Source organism: Zalophus californianus, chromosome 4, assembly GCF_009762305.2.
Source record: "Zalophus californianus isolate mZalCal1 chromosome 4, mZalCal1.pri.v2, whole genome shotgun sequence".
Classification (NCBI taxonomy): domain Eukaryota; kingdom Metazoa; phylum Chordata; class Mammalia; order Carnivora; family Otariidae; genus Zalophus; species Zalophus californianus.
This window is the reverse complement of record NC_045598.1, coordinates 79,772,604-79,796,844: the sequence shown is the minus strand read 5'-3', so window position 1 is coordinate 79,796,844 and position 24,241 is coordinate 79,772,604. Positions and strand designations below refer to the sequence as shown.

The 24,241-nt window shown below is 47.3% G+C and overlaps 1 protein-coding gene and 1 pseudogene across 2 annotated transcripts in view; both read left to right on the top strand.

Annotated features, from left to right (window-relative positions):
- Nucleotides 1-258: 258 nt before the first annotated feature.
- Nucleotides 259-24,241, top strand: part of CNN3 (calponin 3) — a 30,897-nt gene continuing 6,914 nt past the window's right edge. The window contains exon 1 of one of the 2 annotated variants that reach the window (XM_027611154.2): nucleotides 259-554. In XM_027611154.2, coding sequence (XP_027466955.1) covers nucleotides 498-554 — 57 coding nt within the window. In that variant the 5' untranslated portion in view covers nucleotides 259-497. Of the gene's footprint in view, nucleotides 555-3,386; nucleotides 3,409-24,241 lie in introns of those variants that run through there. The other variant, XM_027611163.2, reaches the window with a different exon arrangement.
- Nucleotides 17,703-19,335, top strand: LOC113932285 (annotated as a pseudogene).

Genomic DNA, 24,241 nt, shown 5'->3' with positions numbered 1-24,241 from the left:
GCTGGGCCGGCTCCAGTCCGCGGGCCTGGGCTCCGCCCGCGGCGCCCAGCCCTCGGCCCAGCTGGGAGGAGGGGCCCCCTTGCCGCGGGTCTCCGTGGCGTGAGGACGGGGGCGGAGGCCCGAGACCCGCGCGGGGAGAGAGCGCGGCGCCCGTGGCCCTTCAATTGGCCGGCCCGCCCCCTCGTCGGAGCAGCGCGAGGAGGCGGCTCTCCATTGGCCCGGCCCGTCGGCCAATCCCTGAAGGCCCGGGGGAGGCGGTGGGGGCAGTTCGTGGGGGCCTCAGCAGCGGAGCGGGAGGCTCTGCGGGACCCAGTCGGACCGAGCTGCCGAGGCACCGCCCGCGCCCCGCCGCCGCGTCTGGGCGTCTCCTACGCCGCCCAGGGGAGCGAGCTCCGAGCATCTCGCGCTGCGGCCACTCCTCGGTGCCAGGAGCGGGGAAAGCGAGTACGAGAAACCCCCAGACCCGAGCGCAGCCTCTTCCCGTCGCCCTAACCACCATGACCCACTTCAACAAGGGTCCTTCTTACGGGCTCTCGGCCGAGGTCAAGAACAAGGTACGCCCGGGCTCGGGTGGAGGGGTCCCCGCCCTGGGCGAGGGGTGGGAACCTAGACGCCGCCCGGGGTTCCCTGGGACTGGGGCGGCGCTGGGCCGCGCTTCGCCTCTGCGCGCCCTGGCCGTCTGGCTTTGCAGGGAGGAGACGTCGGGGCGGCGCGAGAGTGGCGGCGCGTCCGGGTCCTGTCCCCGGGCTCGAAGCGCCGGCCCCCGGGCGCTCTCCCGGCTTTGTTCAGCGCCGCGGGCTGGGACCGGTGGCGGGCGGTGAGTTCCCGGGCTCCTGGGATCCCGCAGCGCCAGCTTGCAGTTACCGGAGCCAGTCCGTGGCTGCAGGACGCGCCCCTCGGGGAAGGGGGCGCTCCTGCCTGGTCATTCGCCCTTAGGTGGGGCCCGTCGGCGCGGCTGGGGACCCAGCCGCAGCCCCTGCCGTGCGCCCCGGCCTGGGCAGCTGCCCGACCCAGCGTTTTCTCCCACCCCAACCCCTGGCTGAATTCAGCCACAAGCGAAGTTAGGCGGTTACGTGGCCGAACTGGGCCGCCCATTGTTCCTTGCTTCTTCCCGGGGAGGGGAGCGTTGAGCGGTCCGCCGGCCCCAGGGACCCTAGGACCCTTCCCAGTTTTCGAATCGCGGTGCCTCGAGGCAGATTTCTGCTGTCCTGCTGCAGAAAACACACAAAGCCTGAGCGCGCCGCTTTGGGAGTGAGATCTGCTGTAGAGTTGAGATTTAAAAACAAACAGAAGTTTGTAGTACATTAGACTTCAACGATATCAAGGATATTTTCGTGGGTTGCTTTTGTTTGGGGTATATTTGCTGAGGCGGGTTGTAGTTTGGAGTGATTTGGCTTTGGTAACTCTCGGCTTTGCCACTGCGCAGCCTAAGAATGCGTTGGGTTTATCTTTGGGACTTTTGGTCTGGGAAAGAGATGAGAGGCGTCCCCCTCCCCAAATCCTCTCCTTCCTTCCTCCCTCCCTCCCTCCCTGCATTCCAAGCCCATGACATCAGGGGTTTCTGGGGGGAGAGCGCAGCCAATCGGCGCGGAACTGCGCACAGAACGCTCATTGTCTCCTTTCTGCTGTTCTGGCCAAAGCGCCACAAAGGAGGGCTGCTGCGGTTTAGTTCCCATTAACCTCCCGGGAGCCGAAGCATGTCCGCGTTGCCACCGCACCGCCCGACCGCTGGTAGAATTCGCTGCCATTGTCGGCGCTGTAACATCCCAGCGCTGGGGGTGTTTGCGGTGTGGAGGGAATTGTCGCGAGGCAATGGAGCGCGCCGTTGTCAAACCCCAAGGGGGAGTTCTGTCTCTTCTCACCCTTGCTGTAGCCTGCGCAGCATAATTCAGTTGTTCAGAAATTCTGCACAGTCGGTGAAGCGAAGCGTTGATTTTAGTCCCCGAATCTAAAATTGGAACGTTGAGGTCCTTTACCTTGTCAAGTGTGTTGTCCTTATTAGAACAGTCTCCTGAACATTTTTTTTTTAGAGGACAAAACTAAGTGGTTTGTGTCTGATCGTTCGGTTCTTTCCAAGGCTTACACATGGAGCTTTAGGATTCTTTTCAGAGGAAATCGGCAAGTCCAAACTGTTGGATGGGTTACCCTGGCCTGGCTTGTGCACATTAATTTTAATTCGCCCTTGTGATTCTTGGCCGTTGGCAGTTGAGTCTCTACCTTTTGCATTGTAAATGAGGTCCTGATAACTTTGGCAGTCCTTCAAGTGACTTATTTTTCTTGGATGTTAATATCCATATTAGTTTCTTTTTGCTGACTAATGAAGCAGCTTCTGCCCTTTTCCTACTTTTTATTGAGCAGACCGACGAAGGAAATGCAGAGACTGAGGCTGGATCACTGTAATTATTATACATTTTTAAAAACAGTAAAACCTCAGTTTTCAGAGCCTTTGGAAAGTTGTTATAGCTTTCGGTTTCTGTAACTGTGGGTTTATTCCTTTAAGCACCAAAGCCGAATTTTAACAACTCCCTTCATTTATATGGGCCCTTTGGACAGTACCCTTTCATAGGAAGCCTTTTGATCTTAACAGCACAGCAGCCCGGTGAGGTGGAAAGGATTGCTGGGGCTACCTAACATCATTTACAGGTCGGGATGGTGAAGCTCAGACCGGGTGTGATTTGCTCACAATCACAGAAGAAAGTTGGAATATTCTAAGAATTTTAACTCTAAAAGTGGTATCTTTTTTTTTTTTTTTTAAAGATTTTATTTATCCGACAGTGAGAGACAGAACACAAGCAGGGGGAGGGGCAGAGGGAGAAGCAGGCTTCCCGCAGAGCAGGGAGCCCAATGCGGGGCTCGATCCCAGGACCCTGGGATCATGACCTGAGCCGAAGGCAGACGCTTAACGACTGAGCCACCCAGGCGCCCCTCTAAAAGTGGTATCTTAGTGAAGTGCTTAGGGATATTCTTAGTGAAGTCACTCTTGTCTGCCACACCCTCCCCACTTTTGCTGTCCACCTGTCACTTCTTGACACTGATTATTCACACAATGCTGTTCTCATCTGTTCTAGGCTTGGAAATCGAATATCCATGTTTGCTAGGCCTTTGTGTGAGACATTGCATTTCAGCTGAGGACACAGAGCCAGCAGTGGAGTGGGTATATGGAACATGAACTTTGACATCGCTTGGTTTGGACACCTTTTGATTTCTTCCTGCTTTTTCTTTATGTATTGCATAACTGATATGTCGCTTAAATGTAAGGTGTTTTTTTTTTTCCCCTCCCTTTTAAAACTTCATGTAACAAAATGGAAGAAATAGAAACCTCCTCAGGAAGCAGTGTGGAATGGACCTTGGAGTTGAGCAGTTCTGGTCCTCGCTCTGCCACTTACTGCCTTGTATGGTGTTGGACAAGTTAGTGGATATCTCTGTCCTTGTTTCCTAATCAGTAAAATGGGGGGAATGATAGTTACCACCCCTAAACATTGCATTGAGATGTGTGTTTGTAGTAAGTCCTCAGTGACTATGTTGTAGCTATTAGTTCTTAGTAATAGAAAATTGGTAATCTATTTCTTTTTTTTTTAAAGATTTTATTTATTTATTAGAGAGAATGAGAGAGAGAGAGCACGTGAGAGGGGGGAGGGTCAGAGGGAGAAGCAGACTCCCCGCTTGAGCAGGGAGCCTGATGCGGGACTCGATCCCGGGACTCCAGGATCATGACCTGAGCCGAAGGCAGTCGCTTAACCAACTAAGCACCCAGGCGCCCCGGTAATCTATTTCTTAGGCTTGTCACTGCCTCTGTAAGTATTCCATTTCTATTAAATAAGACTTTGGTCTTTTTATATTCCAGCTGTGAAAGCAGTTCATCAATGAATTGAGGAAGCCTTTGATCTTAAGTACTTTTAATTAGTAAAATTTCAGGGAAAAATCTGTAAGCTTAAGATACTTTTTTGACAAGATGATAATACATGGCAAAACATGTCAAACTTTTTACTTTTTTTAATGGGCAAGAAGTTTGAAAACAGCCTAAAAAGTAGAATCCTTCAGCATGGACTCTGAACGTCTTTAAACAACAGGAGTCCGTAACTTTGGATCTATAAAGATCATAATAGAGTAGTAGGGTCGGGGACGGCACAGAAGCTGGTGTAGACAGCTCAGTGGGGTAGGTAGACACTCATAAAGTAGTAAGGTCTTGCATGTATTCTGCAGGGTGAGCCAGACCCTTGACTGCATCTTGAGGACCAGAATGAGAAGGAATACACCTCTGTGCCCCTTAAGCTGTGAGAAAACAGGACAGGCCCTCAAGGGAAGCACAGCATCTCCTGATGCTTGGCTCTGAACAAGATGTTGGGCTCAGGGTAGTTCCTTGTAAAGTTGAGGACGCAAGGAGGCACGCCCTCACCAGTCTTACAACAATTGGGGTAGAGAGCTGAGAGGTCCCAGGGAAAGTGGAGGAAATGAGTTGTGGGGGGAGTGGGTAGAGCTGAAATTATCTTACCTCAGGATGTTTTTAGGGGGGAGTCTATCTGAACTATTAAGAAGAATGGGATTGGAATGTGTGTTCTCACTGTTTCCTGCTCACATGGAATGTATAATTTGAGCAAAGTACTTCTCACAGAATCTTCTTGGTTACAAAATGGCAGCACTCAACAGCTAAAAACCATGTTGGAAGACTTACTAAAATTGTAAATCACTGAAGAGTAAGTGAAACAATCATATAGTAATAATTAAATAGGACCAAATGTCCCATGAGTCCTGCCAGCCTGCCTGCCTGCCTTTGGACAAGCAGTTGCTCCAAGAGCGTTCCTGATCAAGGTAACCCCAGGGTGATGGTGGACTCCAGCTGTAGTTGTACCCTAAGGTGGTCTGCCTTGTTTTGCTAGTAGAGCACCAGAATCATGGTGAAAACGTAGATGAGTTTAGCTTTAGCTTTTTTTTTTTTTTTGCTCCACACCCATCGTGGGGCTTGAAGTCATGATCCTGAGATCAAGAGTCCATGCTCTGCTTACTGAGCCATCCAGGCTCCCACAGAAATAGGTTTTTAATTCAGAACTTTTGTTTTTTGGCTTTTTCCACCAGCCCTAAGGGTTCCGGTCTTATTCATTGATGAGATATATCAAAATCTATATTTTAGAATATAACTTGGCATGTAGTTGGTGCTCAGTATATGTTGATTTAATGAATTTATCCGTCAGGAGTAGATTTTACTATCTTTAAAAATTGGAAACCAACCCTGCTAGAGTATTCTTCGTAAAAGAATTTTGTAGTGCAGTGTGATATTTTGGAAGGATCAGGTGATTTTTTTTTTTTTTACAGCTTGTTTTTCTTCAGTTTGTTTTATTAATATTACATTAGAAAATTTATTACCAAGATAATTCCTTTGTTGTTGCTGAGAAGCAAAGCAAGGTTTGTTTATTTATTTTTTTAAAGATTTTATTTACTTGATGGAGCACAAGCATGGGGAGCGGCAGAGGGAGAGGGAGAAGCAGGCCCCCCGCTGAGCAGAGAGCCCTACGTGGGGCTCAATCGGAGGACCCTGGAATCATGACCTGAGCCGAAGGCAGACGCTTAACCACTTAACCCCTTAACCGACTGAGCCGCCCAGGCGCCAAGCAGTGTTTATTGAGCAATAGCAAAGTGATAGTGCGGAGCTCCTGAGGAGGGAGGGGACTGGAGAGGGTTGTCCCTGAGGCTCTTCCTTAGACTCCCAAATTAGGGAGGAACAGTAGAAGTCCCCTCTGGAAGGTTCTGCGGGATGCTAGCATGTCCCAAAGACCACCTGTAAAGTGATCATTTAGCTCACCTGGGTGGGACATCCCCCTCTTCACCAAAACAGTTAAAGAAAATAAATACATTTGCTAACTTGAGAAGGGGTGCCATGCTTTCCTCTTTAAAAGGCTGAAACTTCTTTTTTAATTTTTTTTTTTTTTTTTATTTGACAGAGAGAGACAGGGGTGGGAGAGGGAGAAGCGGGCTTCCCGCGGAACAGGGAGCCCGATGTGGGGCTCGATCCCAGGACGCCGGGATCATGACCTGAGCCGAAGGCAGACGCTTAACGACTGAGCCACCCAGGCGCCCCAAAAGGCTGAAACTTCTTTACTGTGGAATTTTTTTTAAAGATTTTGTTTATTTGACAGAACACAAGCAGAGGGAGAGAGAGGGAGAAGCAGGCTCCCTGCTGAGCAAGGAGCCCGATGTGGGACTCGATCCCAGGACCCTGGGATCATGACCCGGGCCGAAGGCAGCCGCTTAACCGACTGAGCCACCCAGGCGTCCCTTTACTGTGGAATTTTAATGAAGATTATTATCAAGCTCACTGTCCTGTGACCCACAGCTTTTTTTTATTTTTTTATTTTAGGGAGAGGGGGAGAGAGAGAGAGCGAGCGAGCACTCGTGGAAGGGGCAGAGAGAGGGAGAATCCCAAGCAGACTCCCTGCTGAGCACAGAGTCTGCTGTGGGGCTTGATGTCACCACCCTGAGATCATGACCTGAGCCGAAACCAAAAGTCGGACGGCCAACCAACTGTGCCACGCAGGAGCCCTAACCCACAGCTTTTTACACTCTTTCCTTCTTGGAAATTGTATTATTTGTCTGTCTCTATCCACTTTTTTAGATTTCAAAAGTAAGCTTGACGGTGCACCTGGCTGGCTTAGTCGGTGGAGCATGGGACTCTTGGGGTCATGAGTTGGAGCCCCACATTGGGTGTAGGCCTTAGTAAAAAAAAAAAAATAATAAATAAGCTTGATGAGGAAGATCTTGCTGCTACAGTCATCAACCAGAGGCGCATCCTTTCTCCCCAGACTGTTTCCCTTCCAGGTTGGGGTCACGGGGGCTAGTGAGTGTTTTCACTTAAAAGTGTGTTGTGAACCACAGTTATTATCTGTAAGGTTTTTAAAAAATGAAGCACAATTGGATGGTTTTGGTTTTTCAGCCATTTACCATTATACCCAGGAGAATGAGAAAATGCTTTACTCACCTTCTCGGTACGACTAGGGGGTGGGAGGGGGCTTGTCCTTAGTTTTTTGGCGAGTTTCATTTTATTCTAGGCATTAGACTCCTATAGCATATACTCCACGTGCATTGGCTCTACTTAATGCTAAATTCCTGGCCATAGAGGGCTCTTAGCTGTCCCTCATATGTACTTGTGCTCGGGTTTTGGGTAAGGATTTCCTGAGCCCAGAGTAGATCCTGCCTGTCTGTGGGGCCTGAGGCTTATGCAGTTTGGGGAGGGGGAGGAGATGGCAATCATTCTAAAAAATATAAAAATATGTTGCAAATTTCATGAAGAGATGACCAGGGGAATCCTTGTGAACTTGAAGATGTCTGTTCATCTTCTCCAGGTTCTTGTCCTGAGAAAGTAGAACCTAGTGGCTAAGAACGTGGACTGTGGAGCCTGTCTGGGTTGGAATTTTTGGCCCTGCTCCTGACTTGGTCACTTTGGGCAAGTAACCCGCGTCTCATCTGTAAAATAAGGATATGGGAATACCTACCTTTTATAGGGTTTTTGGGAGAAATAAGTAAGGTAGACAATGCATGTAAAGTGGTTAGCATCCATCATGCCTGGAACCAAAAGTGCACGTTATGTCAGTGTTAGCCATTGTTCCGCTTTGCTGGCTTGTTCCCTGCCGGTTAGGTTCAGTCTTGTGTTCTGAGCTTCTCTTATCTTCTAGACAGTGAGATTATCTCCAGGACTTGGACATTCATTCAGGAATCTGTTTGTATCTGGCAGATAAGGGACGACGGTGCCAAGCAATATCTCTGGGTTTTGCTTTTGTGTCAGGAAAAGGATTTGCCCCCGGAGTCCTTATCCAAGACTCTTTCCCCTGGCGGCCTTTGCCCCCTCTGTGAAATCCCAGGGCCTCTAACCCTGTTCTCATTCTGTCCACGGTGCCCTCAGAGCCAGGGACTTCTGTGTAGAGCTAGAAGCTTTGCATTCTGGCCATGTTCTTATTTGGCTTTTTCTTCTTGAGAGACTGATTTATTTTAAACAAGATAAGATAGGTCTTTCATTTCTTGGTTTCAGAGAAGCCTCATATTCTTCCACAGTGGACTGTGGACTGTTTCTTTTCCTTTTTTTTTTTTTTTTAAGATTTTATTTTTTTAAGTCCTCTCTACACCTGTGAGGCTCGAACTTTCAACCCTGAGATCAAGAGTCACAGCTCCACTGACTGAGCCAGCCAGGTGCCCCTACCTCTTCGTGTGTAAATCTTGGTTGTCACTGGAGGCCTTCCGTTTTAAATGGTCTGATGAAGGCTCCACCTAGACCTGTGTGAAGTAAGTCCATGAGCTCAGAAGACTTAGTTTTCCTCCGTGAGCTAGGGAGGGACCTTCTTCAACATCTTCCTCCGGCCGAGGGGAAGCTTCAGGATGTGATGCTCCCAGCAGTCTGCAGTGGGCAGGCCAGGGAACTGGACGCAAGAGTGAAGAAAAAAAGAGGAGGTCTTTGGACTTGGAAGGACTCTTGGGTGAGACACAACCTCAGCATTTATGGCCATTTTCGTCTTCTCCCTCACAAATTTCTGGGGGGTCCTAGTTGTGGAGTGGCTCCACAGAGCCGGCTGTGATTTCATTCTTTCCCCTTCCCAAATGTTTAGACACTGATCTTTCCTCATTGTCCCCTGCCTCTCAGCCTGCTTGGTGCTACACAAGCCTCCACACTGGGGGTGGGGGGTGGGGGTGGGGGGAGAGCAAGTGTGTGCTTCCTCAGTGCAGTTTTCCCTCCTTCCTTTTGTTTCACATGGGAGGAAATAGGAGAGAAAATAATCAATACCATGTGTAGTAAGTCTCTCCTCACTCAAACATGTGATTCCACTTTGAATGCAAAAATAGCAACAGCAATCATAGTTCTAATCGAGTATAGAAGTTATACTTACGTTAAACATCACATTGTGAGCTCGTCTGCGTCCTTGGCCCTTAGCAGCTAAGCTGGAGCTCCAGGGCCTTTCTCGAGAGTTCACATATGGCCACATCCCTTCCCCTGAATGGGCCCATTCTCTGCTCTGAAGACTGGAGGGCAATTGTCTTTGCTTTTACTTTACCTTTCTTGAGAGACCTGTAGGTTGTATCAGTCCCTCAGCCCCACCTCGCCTCAGACGCACGCACGCACGCACGCATGCACATATGCGTGCTTTGCCAGCCGGGCTTTCCTTTTGAAGTTTCTTCCTCTCTGGGCTTGATTTTTTTTTTTTCTTTTTTTAAAATTTTCTTCTTTTCCTCTTTCCAGTGACCGCTCCACCGTTGACACCCTTTCCTGCATTCCAATTTACAGCACCTTCTAAAACACACGTGTCGTAGGAGGCTCTTTTTATAAGGGCCGGTGGAGGAGTTAAAGTGTTTTTAGTCTGAGACATCTCTGCCAAATATCTTATTATGAACTTTTGAACCATACCGGCGACGCCCTCTGAGACTGCAGAGTCCCCATGGGCTGGTTTGAATCAACGTTTTTTCTCGAGCTCTGCAGCCGGTTCATGTGCATCGGTCTGATACGGTGATGGTGGTGGATGCGCCCTTGCTTCTCCCTGAGTTGAAAGGACTCTAGGGGAAGACACAGAGTCTAAGGCTGCTGGCTCCTCCTCCTGCTGCAGGCGGCACAGCTTTCTGGGCTGTCGGCTCTGTGACTGGATAGAGAATTCCTATCTGGGCTTGTTCAGGAGCGTGGGGGTAGGAGAACATCTAGTGGAGGAAAAGATGTAGCCTTGGAGTCAGACCTGGGTCCAAAGCCCTGTGGAGCCCGTGACTTTCCGACAAGGCATCTCGGTATGGCACCATCTTCCTTGCCTATGAGAAGCTCTTCTCTTTTTACTCTGATTTTGTGAATGAAATGTTTGTTGGGAAGGATGCAGACGGTACCAGAATATAGAAGTAGTGAAAGTATCCTGTATCCCTTAACCCCCACCCAACTGTTTGTGCAACTCTGAATATCAGTCGACCATTTTATTTATTTATTTATTTTTTTATTTATTTTTTTAAAGATTTTATTTATTCATGAGAGACAGAGAGAGAGAGAGAGCGAGAGGCAGAGGGAGAAGCAGGCTCCCAAGGAGCAGGGAGCCCGATGCGGGACCCGATCCCAGGACTCTAGGATCCTGACCTGAGCTGAAGGCAGACGCTTAACCATCTGAGCCACCCAGGCGCCCTATCAGTCGACCATTTTAGAACTGAATTAGAGTCTATTGTATGGATCCCCGTTGTTTATTCATTACCTTCCTTCTGGTGGGTATTTCCTTCAGAAGTACTTGTGTAGGAAAAGTGCATAACTTTTGACCTAACATTTAAAAGTGTTATAGGTAGTATCAAATGGCTTTCTAGAAAAATCAGTTCATACTTCCCACCAAAGGTATGAAAGGGAAGGTGGTTCTCCTCTTGATGTTCAAAAACAAAACAAAACTATATCAGAGTGGCCTTGTCAAAATTCAGGTCACTTGCTTTAGTTCATTATTATCAAGTCACGAGCCACTGACATCTGAGACACCTACTCTCTCTGCCACCCCACCGTGACTCAGGTGAGAGTTGGCAGCAGAGTGAGGTGGGGGCATCTCTTTTACAAATTATTTCATAATGAGTAGGTTTTTTTCTTTTTTTAAGATTTTATTTATCTGAGAGAGAGGGAGAGCGAGCAGCAGAGCGGGGAGAGGGAAAAGCAGGTTCCCCACTGATCAGGGAGCCCAACGCGGGGCTCGATCCCAGAACCCTCGGATCATGACCTTCGTTGAAGGCATATGCTTAACTGACTGAGCACCCAGGCACCCCAGATAATGGTTTTTGAAATAGAAAGCCTAGGCAGCATCAAAATGATTTCTTATCAAAATGACTATAAAATAGGGGCACCTGGGTGGCTCAGTCGTTAAGCGTCTGCTTTTGGCTCAGGTCATGATCCAGGGTCCTGGGATGGAGCCCCGCATCGGGCTCTCTGCTCTGCGGGAAGCCTGCTTCTCCCTCTCCCACTCCCCCTGCTTGTGTTCCCTCTCTCGTTGTGTCTCTCTCTGTCAAATAAATAAATAAAATCTTTTAAAAAAATGGCTATCACATAGTGTCAAGCAATTTTTCTGTATGATATATTGAATTTAAAGAAGGAAATCTTTTTGGTATCCAGACAGGAATGGCCAGCAGAGCACAGATGGAAGGATAAGGGTTGACATTTATTGATTTCTTCATGGTTTACGTGAATTAAGTCATTGATTCTTCCCATCAGCTCTCTGATGCAACTGATGTAAGCGCTGTTAATGATCTCTGGTTTACAGGTGAGGAAACTGAGGCACAGTGGAGCTGGGACTCCAACCTGAGCATTCAGCTTCCGGAGCCCATGCTCTTCACTATTTTAATCAGAAGCCAGAACTCAGGGAGAATTGGCAGCTTTCAAGGGGAAGGGGAGAAGGCAGACCAGAGAGGGAAGCTCAGGGATGATGTCCTTTAACAAGAAGCCACAGGAGCCGAGATTGGAGGGGCTTTCTGGAGTGCTGCAGAAACACACTGCTGGATTTGGCTATGAGGGGTCCCTGGTGACCTTTTGAGAGATGGTCTTCAGTAGAGCAAATTTCCAGAGGCGTTAGGAAGAAGTACTAAATGGAGAGGTTTGTCATGAAATGAAAGAGAAACAGGACAGTTTTGGAAGTTGGCAGCAGGTTTAATCAAAGATGTGCCTGTTGGGGCGGCTGGCTGGCTCAGTTGGAAGAGCGTGCGACTCTTGATCTTGGGGTGGTGAGTTCAAACCCCAGGATGGGTGTAGAGATTACTTAAAAATATATATGTGTGCTTGTGGTGGTGAGTGTAGCATAACGTGTAGAGCAGTGGGGGGTCACTGTGCTGGGCACCTGAAACTACGTAACACTGCGTGTCAGCTATACTCGGGGGAAAAAAAAAAAGATGCACTTGTTTCAGACAGGATGGGGGGTGGTCTGTGCCCATCGATGGACCAAATAAGGGGGGGCGCTCAATACGCAGGGTGAGTGGGACCGAGGCAAGAGAGGGAAGAAGGTTCCTGTGGAAGGCGGGGAAGGAACACAGAAGAGGGCGGGGAAACAACTGAGGTGGGGGAGACCTCTCCCGTGCCTTTGTTGGGTTCGCCCTCTCCTGGGAAAGAAGGGTGTTACTGTGCTTCTGCCCTTGTCTTCCCAGGGCTGTGAGGAGCTGCGAGCGGCCAGGGTGCAGCCAGCGGGGGGCCGGGGGGAGTGGGAGGGGGATGCGGGCGATGGGCCAGGCTCTGGATACACTGCGGACTCAGTTGCTTCTCTCGCCTGAGTCCTGCCGAGGCCCCTTTGCAGCCTGTGCACCGCTCACTCTCCTCATTCCCTTGGCCCTTGATCAGGAAGGGATGCAAAGTTGGGTTTATTTTGTTTTTGTGCCTGGATGTCTTTAGCATGCCTTCGTGACCTAGCCCCCAAGAGACTGTGCGCACTCTGCTTCCCGAGGAGCTGGTCGTCTCTTTCCCCTGCTCTCAGCTTGCGCTACAGTCAGGTAGAATGGGGAGGTAGCCTTGTCCAGTTGTGACCTCATCGCAGGGGCCTCCTGGACTTCAGGACTGGAAAAGGGAACCGTGGTCACATGTAACTGTTGCTTGGACCCTAGTTTGTATCTATCCTGTCTTTAGTGGCAGTTGTGTGGGACTTGGTAACATGAAGGTATTTGAACCTTACTTTTGACTTCATTTTTTTGGGTACTCCCCATTAAAGTGAACCAAAAACCTTTTTACTTAGGGTCTCAACAAGTGGAGAGTCCTATATCTTCATATGCTGTTTCATGATATAAGTTATAAAAATTTTTTAAAAAGAGGAAATGTGAAATTCTGTCCTTTTTGATGGAAATTTCGTATCTCATTTTCACTGGGGAGGAAAAGGCTCTGGTATCTTGCGGTTAATGTCTCTGGAAGACTCCTGTGACATCTCACTAGCCAGCATCCAGCCTGTTTCAAGTGAGGTATTTGAGCTCTGTTCTTCCCTGGTGGTATGAAGCCAGCTCTCTCAAAGGGACAGACTCGACTGTAGTTAGAAAAGGCCTTCATGATATGAGATCTAGCTGGGCCCCCAACAGGAGCTCCCGATGTACCGAAGGCTGCCTGAAAGCCTGGCGTCCTGCTTCTCCTCAGCCCACTTTCTGCCCGTGGCCCATCGGGAGCTCAGAGGGAGGGGGTGATGTGTGTTTGACTCACCTTTGGGGTGGGCAGCTGGGAGCGCTTGGATGAATGTGGTCAGCCGTGCGGGAACAGAGGGCGTTTCCCGGGTCAGGAGAGGCGAGTTCCTTTGCAAGTGCAATGTCCACTTGGGGCCTTGGAGGTGGATTTCATGCCCCCTCGGGTCACAAGACCCACCCTCCGAAGCAAACTTGCTATATCACTGATGAGTGAGTGTGCATTCCAGTGCTATGGAAAGGTCACTGCCATGATGTCCCTTGTGATTAGAGAAACAAAGGACAACTTTTCAGGCTGTCCACGTGCCGACTCACAGGTTATGGAGAAGGCACCTGGATGCCCGCTGAGGACGCAAGTGCCTGGAGTTGTAGATGGCAGTAAAAACGCCCGAGGTCTGCAGGTCTGAGGAGTGGGGAGCCAGGCGGAGCCTTCAAATCGTAGAAGCGCGACAAGGAAACAAAGCGCGGAAGAGCATCTCTGTTTTCATCTACTTTGCCCGTGGGGCTTCGGGGACAGTCCCCTTTCAGCAGGATTTCTGCAGCAACATCAAATTCAAGACCCAGCCAGCCTCCTTCCGAAGCTAGAGAATGTTCTCCAGCAGGCTTTCTCATGGGTCTCCCGCGGCTGTGCTTGGCTGGCACTCCCGTGCGCTCTCTGCATTCCTGCATGCATCCAGTACGTCTCCCTAGAATCTCCAGTGTGCCATTCAGAATAGATGGACTTCCTCTTCTAAGGACTTTTTTTTTTTTTTTAAGATTTTTATTTTTATTTTATTTTTTCCTTTTTAAAGATTTTATTTATTTGAGAGGGAGAATGAGATAGAGCATGAGAGGGGGAGGGTCAGAGGGAGAGCTCCTGCTCGGCAGGGAGCCTGATGCGGGACTCGTTCCCGTTCCCGGGACTCCAGGATCATGACCTGAGTGAGCCCAAGGCAGTCGCCCAACCAACTGAGCCACCCAGGCGCCCTAAGATTTTTATTTTTAAGTAATCTCCACACCCAGGTGTGGGGCTTGAACTCACAACCCCTAGATCAAGAGTTGTGTGCTCCACTGACTGAGCCAGCCAGGCACTGCTATAGGACTTTCAACTAAAAATTCAGATGGTAGGGAGCCTGGGTGGCTCAGTCGTTAAGCGTCTGCCTTTGGCTCAGGTCATGATCCCAGGGTCCTGGGATCGAGTCCCACATCGGGCTCCCTGCTCAGCGGGAAGCCTGCTTCTCCCTCTCCCACTCCCCCTGTGTTCCTGCTCTCACTGTCTCTCTCTGTCAAATAAATAAAATCTTAAAAAAAAATAAATAAAAAATAAAAATTCAGATGGTACTAGCCTGTTTCTTCTCTTGTGCCCACAGTCCCTTCTAGGTTATATAGAGCCACTCCTGGCTGACCAGTCTCTCCTTATGGGCTGTGGATGATTTTTTTTCCATTCAATTTGCCTCTTCTAGAAACTGATGTCAGTTTGTCAGTGGCCCTTTTAGAGTGCAGCCCTCAGAACTGATCACAGTAATGCCACGGATATTGTTTAACGTGCTAGAGTCTAGTGGGATTATTAACTACTTTGACGGCAGAACACTGACTCAATCTGTTTTGATCACTGTGATGAGGTAGATGAGGCACCTTCATGTCAAGGGATTGTAATCCTTGCTTTGGCAAGTTGGTTTTCCTTATAAAGTAAGGGCGATGATGATTGCATAAGGTTTTCTAGTTCACATACTCCTCTCACACCTGTTTTATTTAAATAATCCTCTCCTTGGTTACCTCATAGGGAGCTGTTGTTATCAAGCACATAAGACAAGCAGTATTTTATTTTTTAATTTTTTAAAATTTTATTTTCTTATGTTAATCACCATACATTACACCAGTTTTTGATGTAGTGTTCCATGATTCATTGTTTGCATATCACACCCAGTGCTCCATTCAGTACGTGCCCTCTTTAATACCCATCACCAGGCTAACCCATCCCCCCAGCCCCCTCCCCTCTAGAACCCTCAGTTTGTTTTTCAGAGTCCATAGTCTCTCATGGTTCGTCTCCTCCTCCGATTTCCCCCCCTTCATTCTTCCCTTCCTACTTTTTTTTTTTTTTTTAACATATAATGTATTATTTGTTTCAGAAGTACAGGTCTGTGAAGCAGTAGTATTTTATAAAGGATTGTATACCTGTGCAGAACAAGACAGCATTAGCTTTTTTTTTTTTTTTAAAGATTTTTATTTATTTATTTGCCAGAGAGAGCGAGAGCAGGAACACAGGCATGGGGAATGGAGTGGGAGAGGGTGAAGCAGGCATCCCGCTGAGCAGGGAGCCCGATGTGGGGCTCTATCCCAGGACCCTGGGATCATGACCTGAGCCGAAGGCAGACGCTTAATGACTGAGCCACCCAGGCGCCCCAGCATTAGTTTTTTTGGACAGAGTTGTATAGCTTATTGAGTATGCATGACTAGTTAGTTCTAGAACTTGCTGCAGGATTTTATGTATATCTGGAATAATTTATTAAGCTGTGATTTTCTGAATCTGAACTTTGTTTCTTTTGAGTTTATTCCCAATTTAACTTTCCATTACGTTTAATAAGTATGTCTAACAGTTTCCAGGTTGTCAGTTGTTAATTTGTTACCAAAACAGAAGAGACTTGGATGCAGTCTTTCGAGCATCCAACCCTGTTTTGGCTCAGGTCCTGATCTCAGGGTCTGAGATCGAGCCCCGTGTCGGTCTCTGCTGCGCTCGGTGTGGAGTCTGCTTGAGATCCTCTCTCCTTCTCCCCCTGCCCCTTCTGCTTGTGCTCTCTCTCTCAAGTAAATAAGTCTTAAATATTTATATATATATATATATATATATAACCCAGAAGAGAACAGATCTAAACCTAAGCCTCAAGGTACATATCAGTGGGAGTTCCTCCTTCCTTGACATAGATCGGCACAGTGGGCATGGTTGTTGCTTCTGACCAGGCCCTACTTCTAGAGTTACTAAACTGGACCGAAGGAGTGCCATAGACATAGGGACTTTTATGAGAAGGTAAAACAAATATGTCCCTAGTGATCCATCTAAGATTACTAGATTGGTAGATCAAGGAGATGTGGCGCCTCTAAAAACCAGCAGCATTCAAATGCAGATGCCTTTCGGAAACAAGATAGATCTTTAAATCTGTAGCATTTTTCTAGTTGGGTACTACTGTCAGTGGATGAACAATCATTTATTGAATACCCACCGTGGGCCAGATGCCCCAGGCATGTGCACTAGGGGTACAGGACTAAAGCCCGTCCTGCCCCCAAGGAGAGGACACAGGCATGTTGGATGTGGCTTGCCGTAGGTATGCTGGCTCCTGGTGATGGATGACTGCCTCCCCATGGCAACCCCCTACCCCCCCCCGCCCCAACCCTCCCGCCCCCCTGCCCAGGTCCCTGCACACCCTCGCTCCAGGAGTCCACTGTAGCATGACAGCAGCAGGCTCTTCAGCCTGTAATAGAGAGGCCCTTGCCTTTTGCGTGGGGGTCAGGAAGCAATGGACCCACATCTAGGTTCCTGTTACTTGGGTTTATCGAGGTTTCTCACAAACTGAGCTGTTTAACATGTGCATCTTCGTTCATCGTCCTTTCTGAGTCTAGATTCTTCTGGGAATCCAGCCTCTAGGCTTACTCCTACTTGAGAATTGAAACTTCAAAGTCCCAATTTACTTTTTTAGATGTCTTCGTTTCATTATTATTTTTATAATTTTAATTCCAGGATAGTTAACATACAGTGTTACATTAGTTTCAGGTATGCGATATAGTGATTCAACATGCCCCTCCCCCCACTTCCCCTCAGATAACTGTCAGTTCTCCATAGTTAAGAGTTTGTTTTTTTTGGATTGTATTGTGTCTTTCACTCTTTTTTTTTTTTTTTAAACCCCTTTGCTCATTTCTTGTCGTTTTTGTTTTTTTTTGTTTCACACAGTTAAGTTATATGGTATTTGTCTTTCTCTGACCTATTTCACTTAGCCTAATACTCTCTAGCTCCGTCTGTATCATTGCAAATGGCAAGATTTTGTTCTTTTTTATGGCTGAATAATATTCCATCACACACACACCACTTTTTTTTTTAAGATTTTGTTTATTTGACAGAGAGCATAAGCAGGGGGGGCGGCAGGTGGAGGGAGAGGGAGAAGCAGGCTCCCCACTGAGCAAGGAGCCCGATGCGGGACTCGATCCCAGGACCCTGAAATCATGACCTGAGCTGAAGACAGACACTCAACCGACTAAGCCACCCAGGCGCCCAACCACTTCTTTATCCATTCATCTATGGATGTACACGGGCTGCTTCCATAATTTGTCTGTGGTAAATAATGCTGCTATAAACATGGGGATGCGTGCATCTCTTTGAAATAGTGTTTTTGTATTTTTCTGGTAAATATCTAGTAGTGCAATTCCGGGATCATAGGGTCATTCTATTTTTAACTTTTGAGGAACTTCCAGAGTGGCTGCACCAGTTTGCATTCCCACCAACAGTGTAAGAGGGTTCCCCTTTCTCCACATCCTCACCAACAGTTCTTGTTTCTTGTGTTTTTGATTTTTGCCGTTCTGACCCGTGTGAGGTGGTATCTCATGGTAGCTTTAATTAGCATTTCACTGATGATGACTGATGTTGAGCATCTTTTCATGTGTCTGTTGGCCATCTGCATGTCTTCTTTGGAGGAGTGTCTGCTCATGTCTTCTGTCCATTTTTTACAGGATTATTTTTTGGGTTCAAAGTCCAACTTTGAACTATGTATATTCTAAACTGGTCTAAAGGTCAGTTTCTAGATAGAGAAGACAAAATTGACATTCTGTTTTTTTCTGCATTTTCTTAATCATTTATTAGTTATGCTGTTTGCTTTAGGCACTGGCCCAACTCCTCTTAGATTATTTCAAAAACTTTGTCAGTTTCATAGTATTGGCACATTAAGTCATAATGTCTTTGTATTTATTTGAGTATACATATTTGGAGAGAAAAAATTGTGCTGGTGCCATACGCTGATACATTGATCTGAAGGTCCAGCTGTCCCTTTGAGAAAAGGACCCGACTTGAAAATGCTCGTAGGTTCTTCCTAAGCCAGGGCGCTCACCGAGAAGGCCATGTTCAGTTCCAGCACGATCATGAGGCCCAATGGCAAGAAGCTGGATGAGCTGGAGTCCGGCGTCTACCAGGCTCTCCTTGAGCTGGAGAGGAACTCGGAACTCCAAGCCCAGCTAGGGCAGATGAATATAACAGCAGCCAAGAAAACTGAAGTTGGCGGTGGTTGGAAGGTTCTTACCATCTTTGTTTCCATTCCTCAACTGAAATCTTTCCAAGAAGTCCAAGTCCAGCAAGTCTTTGAATTGGAGAAAAAGTTCACTGGGAAGCATGTTGTCTTTATGGCTCAGAGGAGAATTCTGCCTCAGCCAACTTGAAAAAAGCCATACAAAAAACGAGCAAAAGTGTCCCAGGATCTGCCCTTTGAAAGCCGTGCGTGATGCAATCCTGGAGGACTTGGTTTTCCCAGGCAAAACTGTAGGCAAGAGGATCCACGTGAAACTGGATGGCAGTCTGCTCACAAAGGTTCATTTGGATAAAGCACAGCAGAACGACATAGAGCACAAGGTTGAAACTTTCTCTGTTATCTGTAAGAGGCTCACCAGCAAGGATGTTAACTTTGAGTTCCAGAGTTTCCGTTGTAAACATAAATGGCGGGGGGAGCTCGTAGGTGTCCCTCCTGTTTACCTGAGGCAAATATGGCTTTCCATCTCTCTGGAATATATAATCATTCCCCATCAGATCTTAACACAGTTCACACCATAGAATGAGTCTCAGATTCTGTAGTGACCTTGAGGAAGGCATGCAATCTACCTTGACCTTCTTATGCCAAGTGTAAAGGGATTTTCTCTAGAATTCCCACCTCTGTCCCCCGTAAGCAAGCATTTCTGCTTTTTAAAAAGTAGTTACTTCATCCTTTTCATCAGCGATAATCTGAGAAAGAATGGGAATTTGGGATGCAGAGACAGGCAGGAGTGAGCTTTGAGATGAGTGGTGATGGGCACTATCCCAGATGAGTCCCAGTGGAACTGTTTGAATTGGAGACTGCAAAGTGAACAGGTTGTGGTGGGGTTTGGCTAATAGAAAGCTTTGTGCCTCTGAACTCAAGCCCGTATAAAAGGAGAACATTAACTCGGATGTGTCAGGCCCTGAGATGTGCCCTTCTTTACCCGTGGAGCGGTCTTCATGCTCACAGTAGTCCGGGAAGGAAGGCTACCTAGGAGAAATGGGTCATCAGGACGAGGTTACTGACTTAGATCAAACTGGAATTGGGAACACAGTTTTGGGAAGTTTTTAAAGCTTGACTGCAAGGCCTGTGATCTTGTTTGTTTTATCTGTCATGTGAATGAATACTTTAAAAATTTGCAAAGGTGTGTGTGGGAGGGGGTAGGTAAGAAAATGTCAAAGCCTGTTCATTGTCTTGCATGAGGTATCAAGAATGGCAGATAAGAAGAAGGGAAGAGGCATCATGGTATTTCAGATGGAAATCTGTTTGGTCCTTATATTAGGACAGTGGTGGTCCCAGTGGATTCTGTTCTTTATTTTATTTTACGGTTTTATTTTTAAGTCATCTCTACACCCAGTGTGTGGGGCTCGAACCCGCAACCCTGAGATCAGGAGTTGCATGCCGCACCAACTGAGCCAACCAGGCTCCCCTCTATTCTTTGTTTTAAATACGCTACATTATTATTATTACTACGACTACCGCTATTACTATTATTTTGCAAATGTCTTAACACACCTTATTAATAGGTATTTGTTGGGGCACCTGGGTGGCTTAGTCACCTGGGCATCTGACTCTTGATTTCGGCTCAGGTCATGATCTTAGGGTCTTGGGATCGGGCCCCCACATGGGCTCCATGCTCAGTGTGGAGTCTGCTTGTCCCTCCTTCCCTCTGCTTACATGCGTGCGCTCTCTCACAGATAAATAGACAAAATCTTTAATAGGTGTTTGTCTCCTTCCAGTAGAATGTAAGCTTTTCAGGGCAGAGACTTTGCCTTTGAAGCTAACTGGTATGTACGTAGTAGCCACTTGAATGACAGACGGAGTAGCGGAGAAAGACGTTGACGGAAGAACCCACGGGGCACCTGGGTGGCTCAGTCGGTTAAGTGTCCAACTCTTGTTTCTGTCTCAGTTTGTGATCTCAGGGTGGTGGGATTGAGCCCCGAGTTGAGCTCCACCCTCAGTCTGCTTAAGACTCTCTCTCTCTCAAATAAATAAATAAAATCTTTTAAAAGGTGGGGCTGCCTGGTCGCTCAGTTAAGCATCTGACTTCAGCTTGGGTCATGATCTCAGGGTCCTGGGCTTGGGCCTCAGCAGCAGGCTCCCCACTGGGTGGGTAGTTTGCTTGTCTGTCCCCCTCTGCCCCTCCCTCTGCTCATGCTCCCTCTTTCTCAAATAAGTAAGTAAAATCTTTAAAAAAGAATTAAAAATCCACGACACAGGAACATTTGAAAGAGAGGGGAGCTGCATTGAATATGATGGTACTTACAGGGTTTGGGGTAATGCTGGATTATCTTGGTGGCATGCAACAGGGAGCCTAGTGATCTGGAATTGTCTGCTTCCAGGTTTTACCACACACTGTGGTAAGAATACATTGTGAGGAGTATACGGGAAAGACACGTCTTCATTCTTTAGTAGATTCTAGAACATCTCTGGGCATAAGTAGGGCCCTCAGACAGTTCTTGTACATACATAATCACCGTCCCTCATGCTGGGTGCACCCCCACCTTTTCACTAAATTGCACTTTGGCTGAATGCTCCCGGCTTATGCGAGGAAGCACCATAAAACAGTGCAGGAATTGCACTTTGGGATCTCTTGTTGAGATGGTTTTGAAGCTCGATGTCCCTCACTGCTCTGTATCCCCTTTTAGGGATTCTGGTGGGGGAACTGCTCAGACCTCAGTGCCTGGGAGGGATGGCTGTTGGCAACCAGCAGGCTCTCATCTGCTCTAGTGTCTCTCTCTATTGTTACAAAGCCTAGGCTCTCCGGGCTTGTGCTTGTGAGACTGTCTGATTCTCACGGTGTTTTATACGTGATTCACCCTAATATACGTGCTCATGGAAGACAGGTGCCTATCTCTGGGAAGGGAATAGGATGGGGAGGGCAGGTGAAGAGAGACTTGTGAATTTTCATGGTCTCAGGGCTTCTCAACCTTGTTTCCATCATCGCTTTCCCAAAGAAAGTCAGTAGAAGTTTTTCCTAATTGCTTCCTGACTCCCACCACATTTAGTACAAAGGAATAGAGTTTGTTGGGGAGGGTCACAGATTCTTGTCATGTCTCCAGGGGTTTTCACTGCCCACCACGAGAACCTATTTTCACCCCTTTGTGGGGGGCAGTATCACCCCCATTGAAAATGTACTCTACATACTCTGTACCATTTATTATTTTTTTTAAACAAGTGTTACTTTAGAAATCCAAAAGAACGGTCATGCAGCTAGACCGGATTGAGCTGCCCTTGAACCAGAGGGTGACTCCACACTGTTGCTCTTCGTTCCGAGGAGCGAGGGGGGAGGGCGGGAAGGGCAGAATGCTGATGCCACACGTGGCCCTAGTGTCAGCCCCAGCAGGGGAGGAAGGGGGGCAATGAAGGCGCCAGCGGGGTGGGAGAGGACAGGCAGGAGGGCAGTCACCCGGCCCCAGTGTCCCAGAGGCCTTTTTCTGTCTTCATTTTCTTCACATCTTGAATGTATGATCATATTCGGCAAGGGGGATGTTGGTGAGCTTGAGTGAAGAGCTTGCAGCAGGTGTACCCAGTCAGGGTACCTAAGTCACTGGGAAGTGTGCCTGCCTGTGGGGGGAGGGGGGGACAGGGCGCTGGAGAAGTGGTATTCAGTGGTGTTGGCGTGGCGGGGGGAGGAGACATGGCTGAGAGGAAGGGGGCCGCTGTGCACTTGGGCAGACACTGAGAAAGTGGCTTGGGAAGATCAAATAAATCTTGGAGAAGAGTGAAGAAAATATTTAGAAATAACTTGGAAGAGCGATTTAAAAAAAAAAATTTATTAACATAATGTATTATTTGTTTCAGGGGTACAGGTCTGCGATTCATCAGTCTTACACAATTCATAGTGCTCACCATAGTACCTCCCCAATGTCCATCACCCAGCCACCCCATCCCTCCCACGCCCACCCCCACCACTCCAGCAACCCTCAGTTTGTTTCCTGAGATTAAGAGTCTCTTAATAGTTTGTTTTCCTCTCTGGTTTCGTCTTTTCATTTTTCCCTCCCTTCCCCTATGATCCTCTGTCTTGTTTCTCAAAATCCTTGTATCAGTGAGATCATAGGATACTTCTCTTTCTCTGATTGACTTATTTCGCTTAGCATAATATGCTCTAGTTCCATCCACATTGTAGCAAATGGGAAGATTTTGGATTTTTTTGATGGCTGCATAATATTCCATTGTGTATATATGTATGTATGTATGTGTATATATGTGTGTGTGTATATATATATACATACATACATACATACATACATATACACACACACACATACACCGCATCTTCTTTATCCATTCATCTGTTGATGGACATCTGGGCTCTTTCCATAGTTTGGCTATTGTAAACATTGGGGTGCACGTGCCCCTTTCGATCACTACATTTGTATCTTTGGAGTAAATACCCAGTAGGGCAGTTGCTGGGTTGTAGGGTAGCTCTGTTTTCAACTTTTTGAGGACCCTCCATACTGTTTCCCAGAGTGGCTGCACCAGCTTGCAGTCCCACCAACAGTGTAGGAGGGTTCCCCTTTCTCCGCATCCCCGCCAACATCTGTCGTTTCCTGACTTGTTAATTCTAGCCATTCCGACTGGTGTGAGGTGGTATCTCATTGAGGTTTTGATTTCTATTTCCCTGATGCCGAGTGACGTTGAGCATGTTTTCATGTGTCTGTTGGCCGTTTGGATGTCATCTTTGCAGAAATGTCTGTTCATGTCTTCTGCCCATTTCTTAATTGGATTAGTTCTTTGGGTGTTGAGTTTGATAAGTTCTTTATAGATTTTGGATACTAGCCCTGTATCTGCTATGTCATTTGCAAATACCTTCTCCCATTCTGTGTGTTGTCTTTTGGTTTTGTGGACTGTGCTTTTGTTTTGCTTTGCTGTGCAAAAGCTTATCTTGATGAAGTCCCAATAGTTGCCTCCCGTGCCTTTGGCGATGTGTCTAGGAAGAAGTTGCTGCGGTTGAGGTCGAAGAGGTTGCTGCCTGTGTTCTCCTCAAGGGTTTTTGATGGATTCCTGTCTCACATTTAGGTCTTTCATCCATTTTGAGTCTATTTTTGTGTGTGGTGTAAGGAAATGGTCCCAGTTTCATTCTTCTGCATGTGGCTGTCCGATTTTCCCAACACCATTTGTTGAAGAGACTGTAGTTTTTCCACTGGACATTCTTTCCTGCTTTGTCGAAGATTAGCTCACCATAGAGTTGAGGGTCCATTTCTGGGCTCTCTGTTCTGTTCCATTGACCTATGTGTCTGTTTTTGTGCCAGTACCATACTGGGAAGAGCGATTTTTAAACAAATCACAGTGAAATTTCCATGATGTATTAATTAATTTTGATCCTGGCTACATTGCACAGTGTTAGTTGTCTTATTTCAATGTAAACTCGTTTAATTTCCATTTATAATTCTGGTTGAGTAAATCTACAGCTTAAATAAATTATCCATTATTCTGCTAGAGGAATAGTGTCATTTCCCGAACTTGGGAGGAAAATGCAGATCAAGGACTGCTGTCTCACTAAAGGACACACAGTGATGAGTGGAATCATCTGCCCGCGCCTTTTGGTGGTGAGGGTCCGGGAGAGGGTTCCTCTGTGTAACTAGAACTTGAAGGGCCGCTCTATAACAAAAACGTCATCAGACTATTTATTTCACTAATGAAACCTAGTCATGTTTCTGGAAACAAATGTTTCTGTGTTCATTCCCATTTCCATGGACGCTGCATCAGTTGGTTGCAAGCGCATCGTGGTCTCCATCCCCCTGGGTGTTGTCTGCGTCTTGGTGGCATTTTCACCTGTGTAATGAGAAGAAAAATGACACCTAATCTCCTCTTCTTTCCATCTGTGCTCTTCTCCTTAATTGGCTGACCAGCCTCTTTAATATTCCTAGGATAAGGAA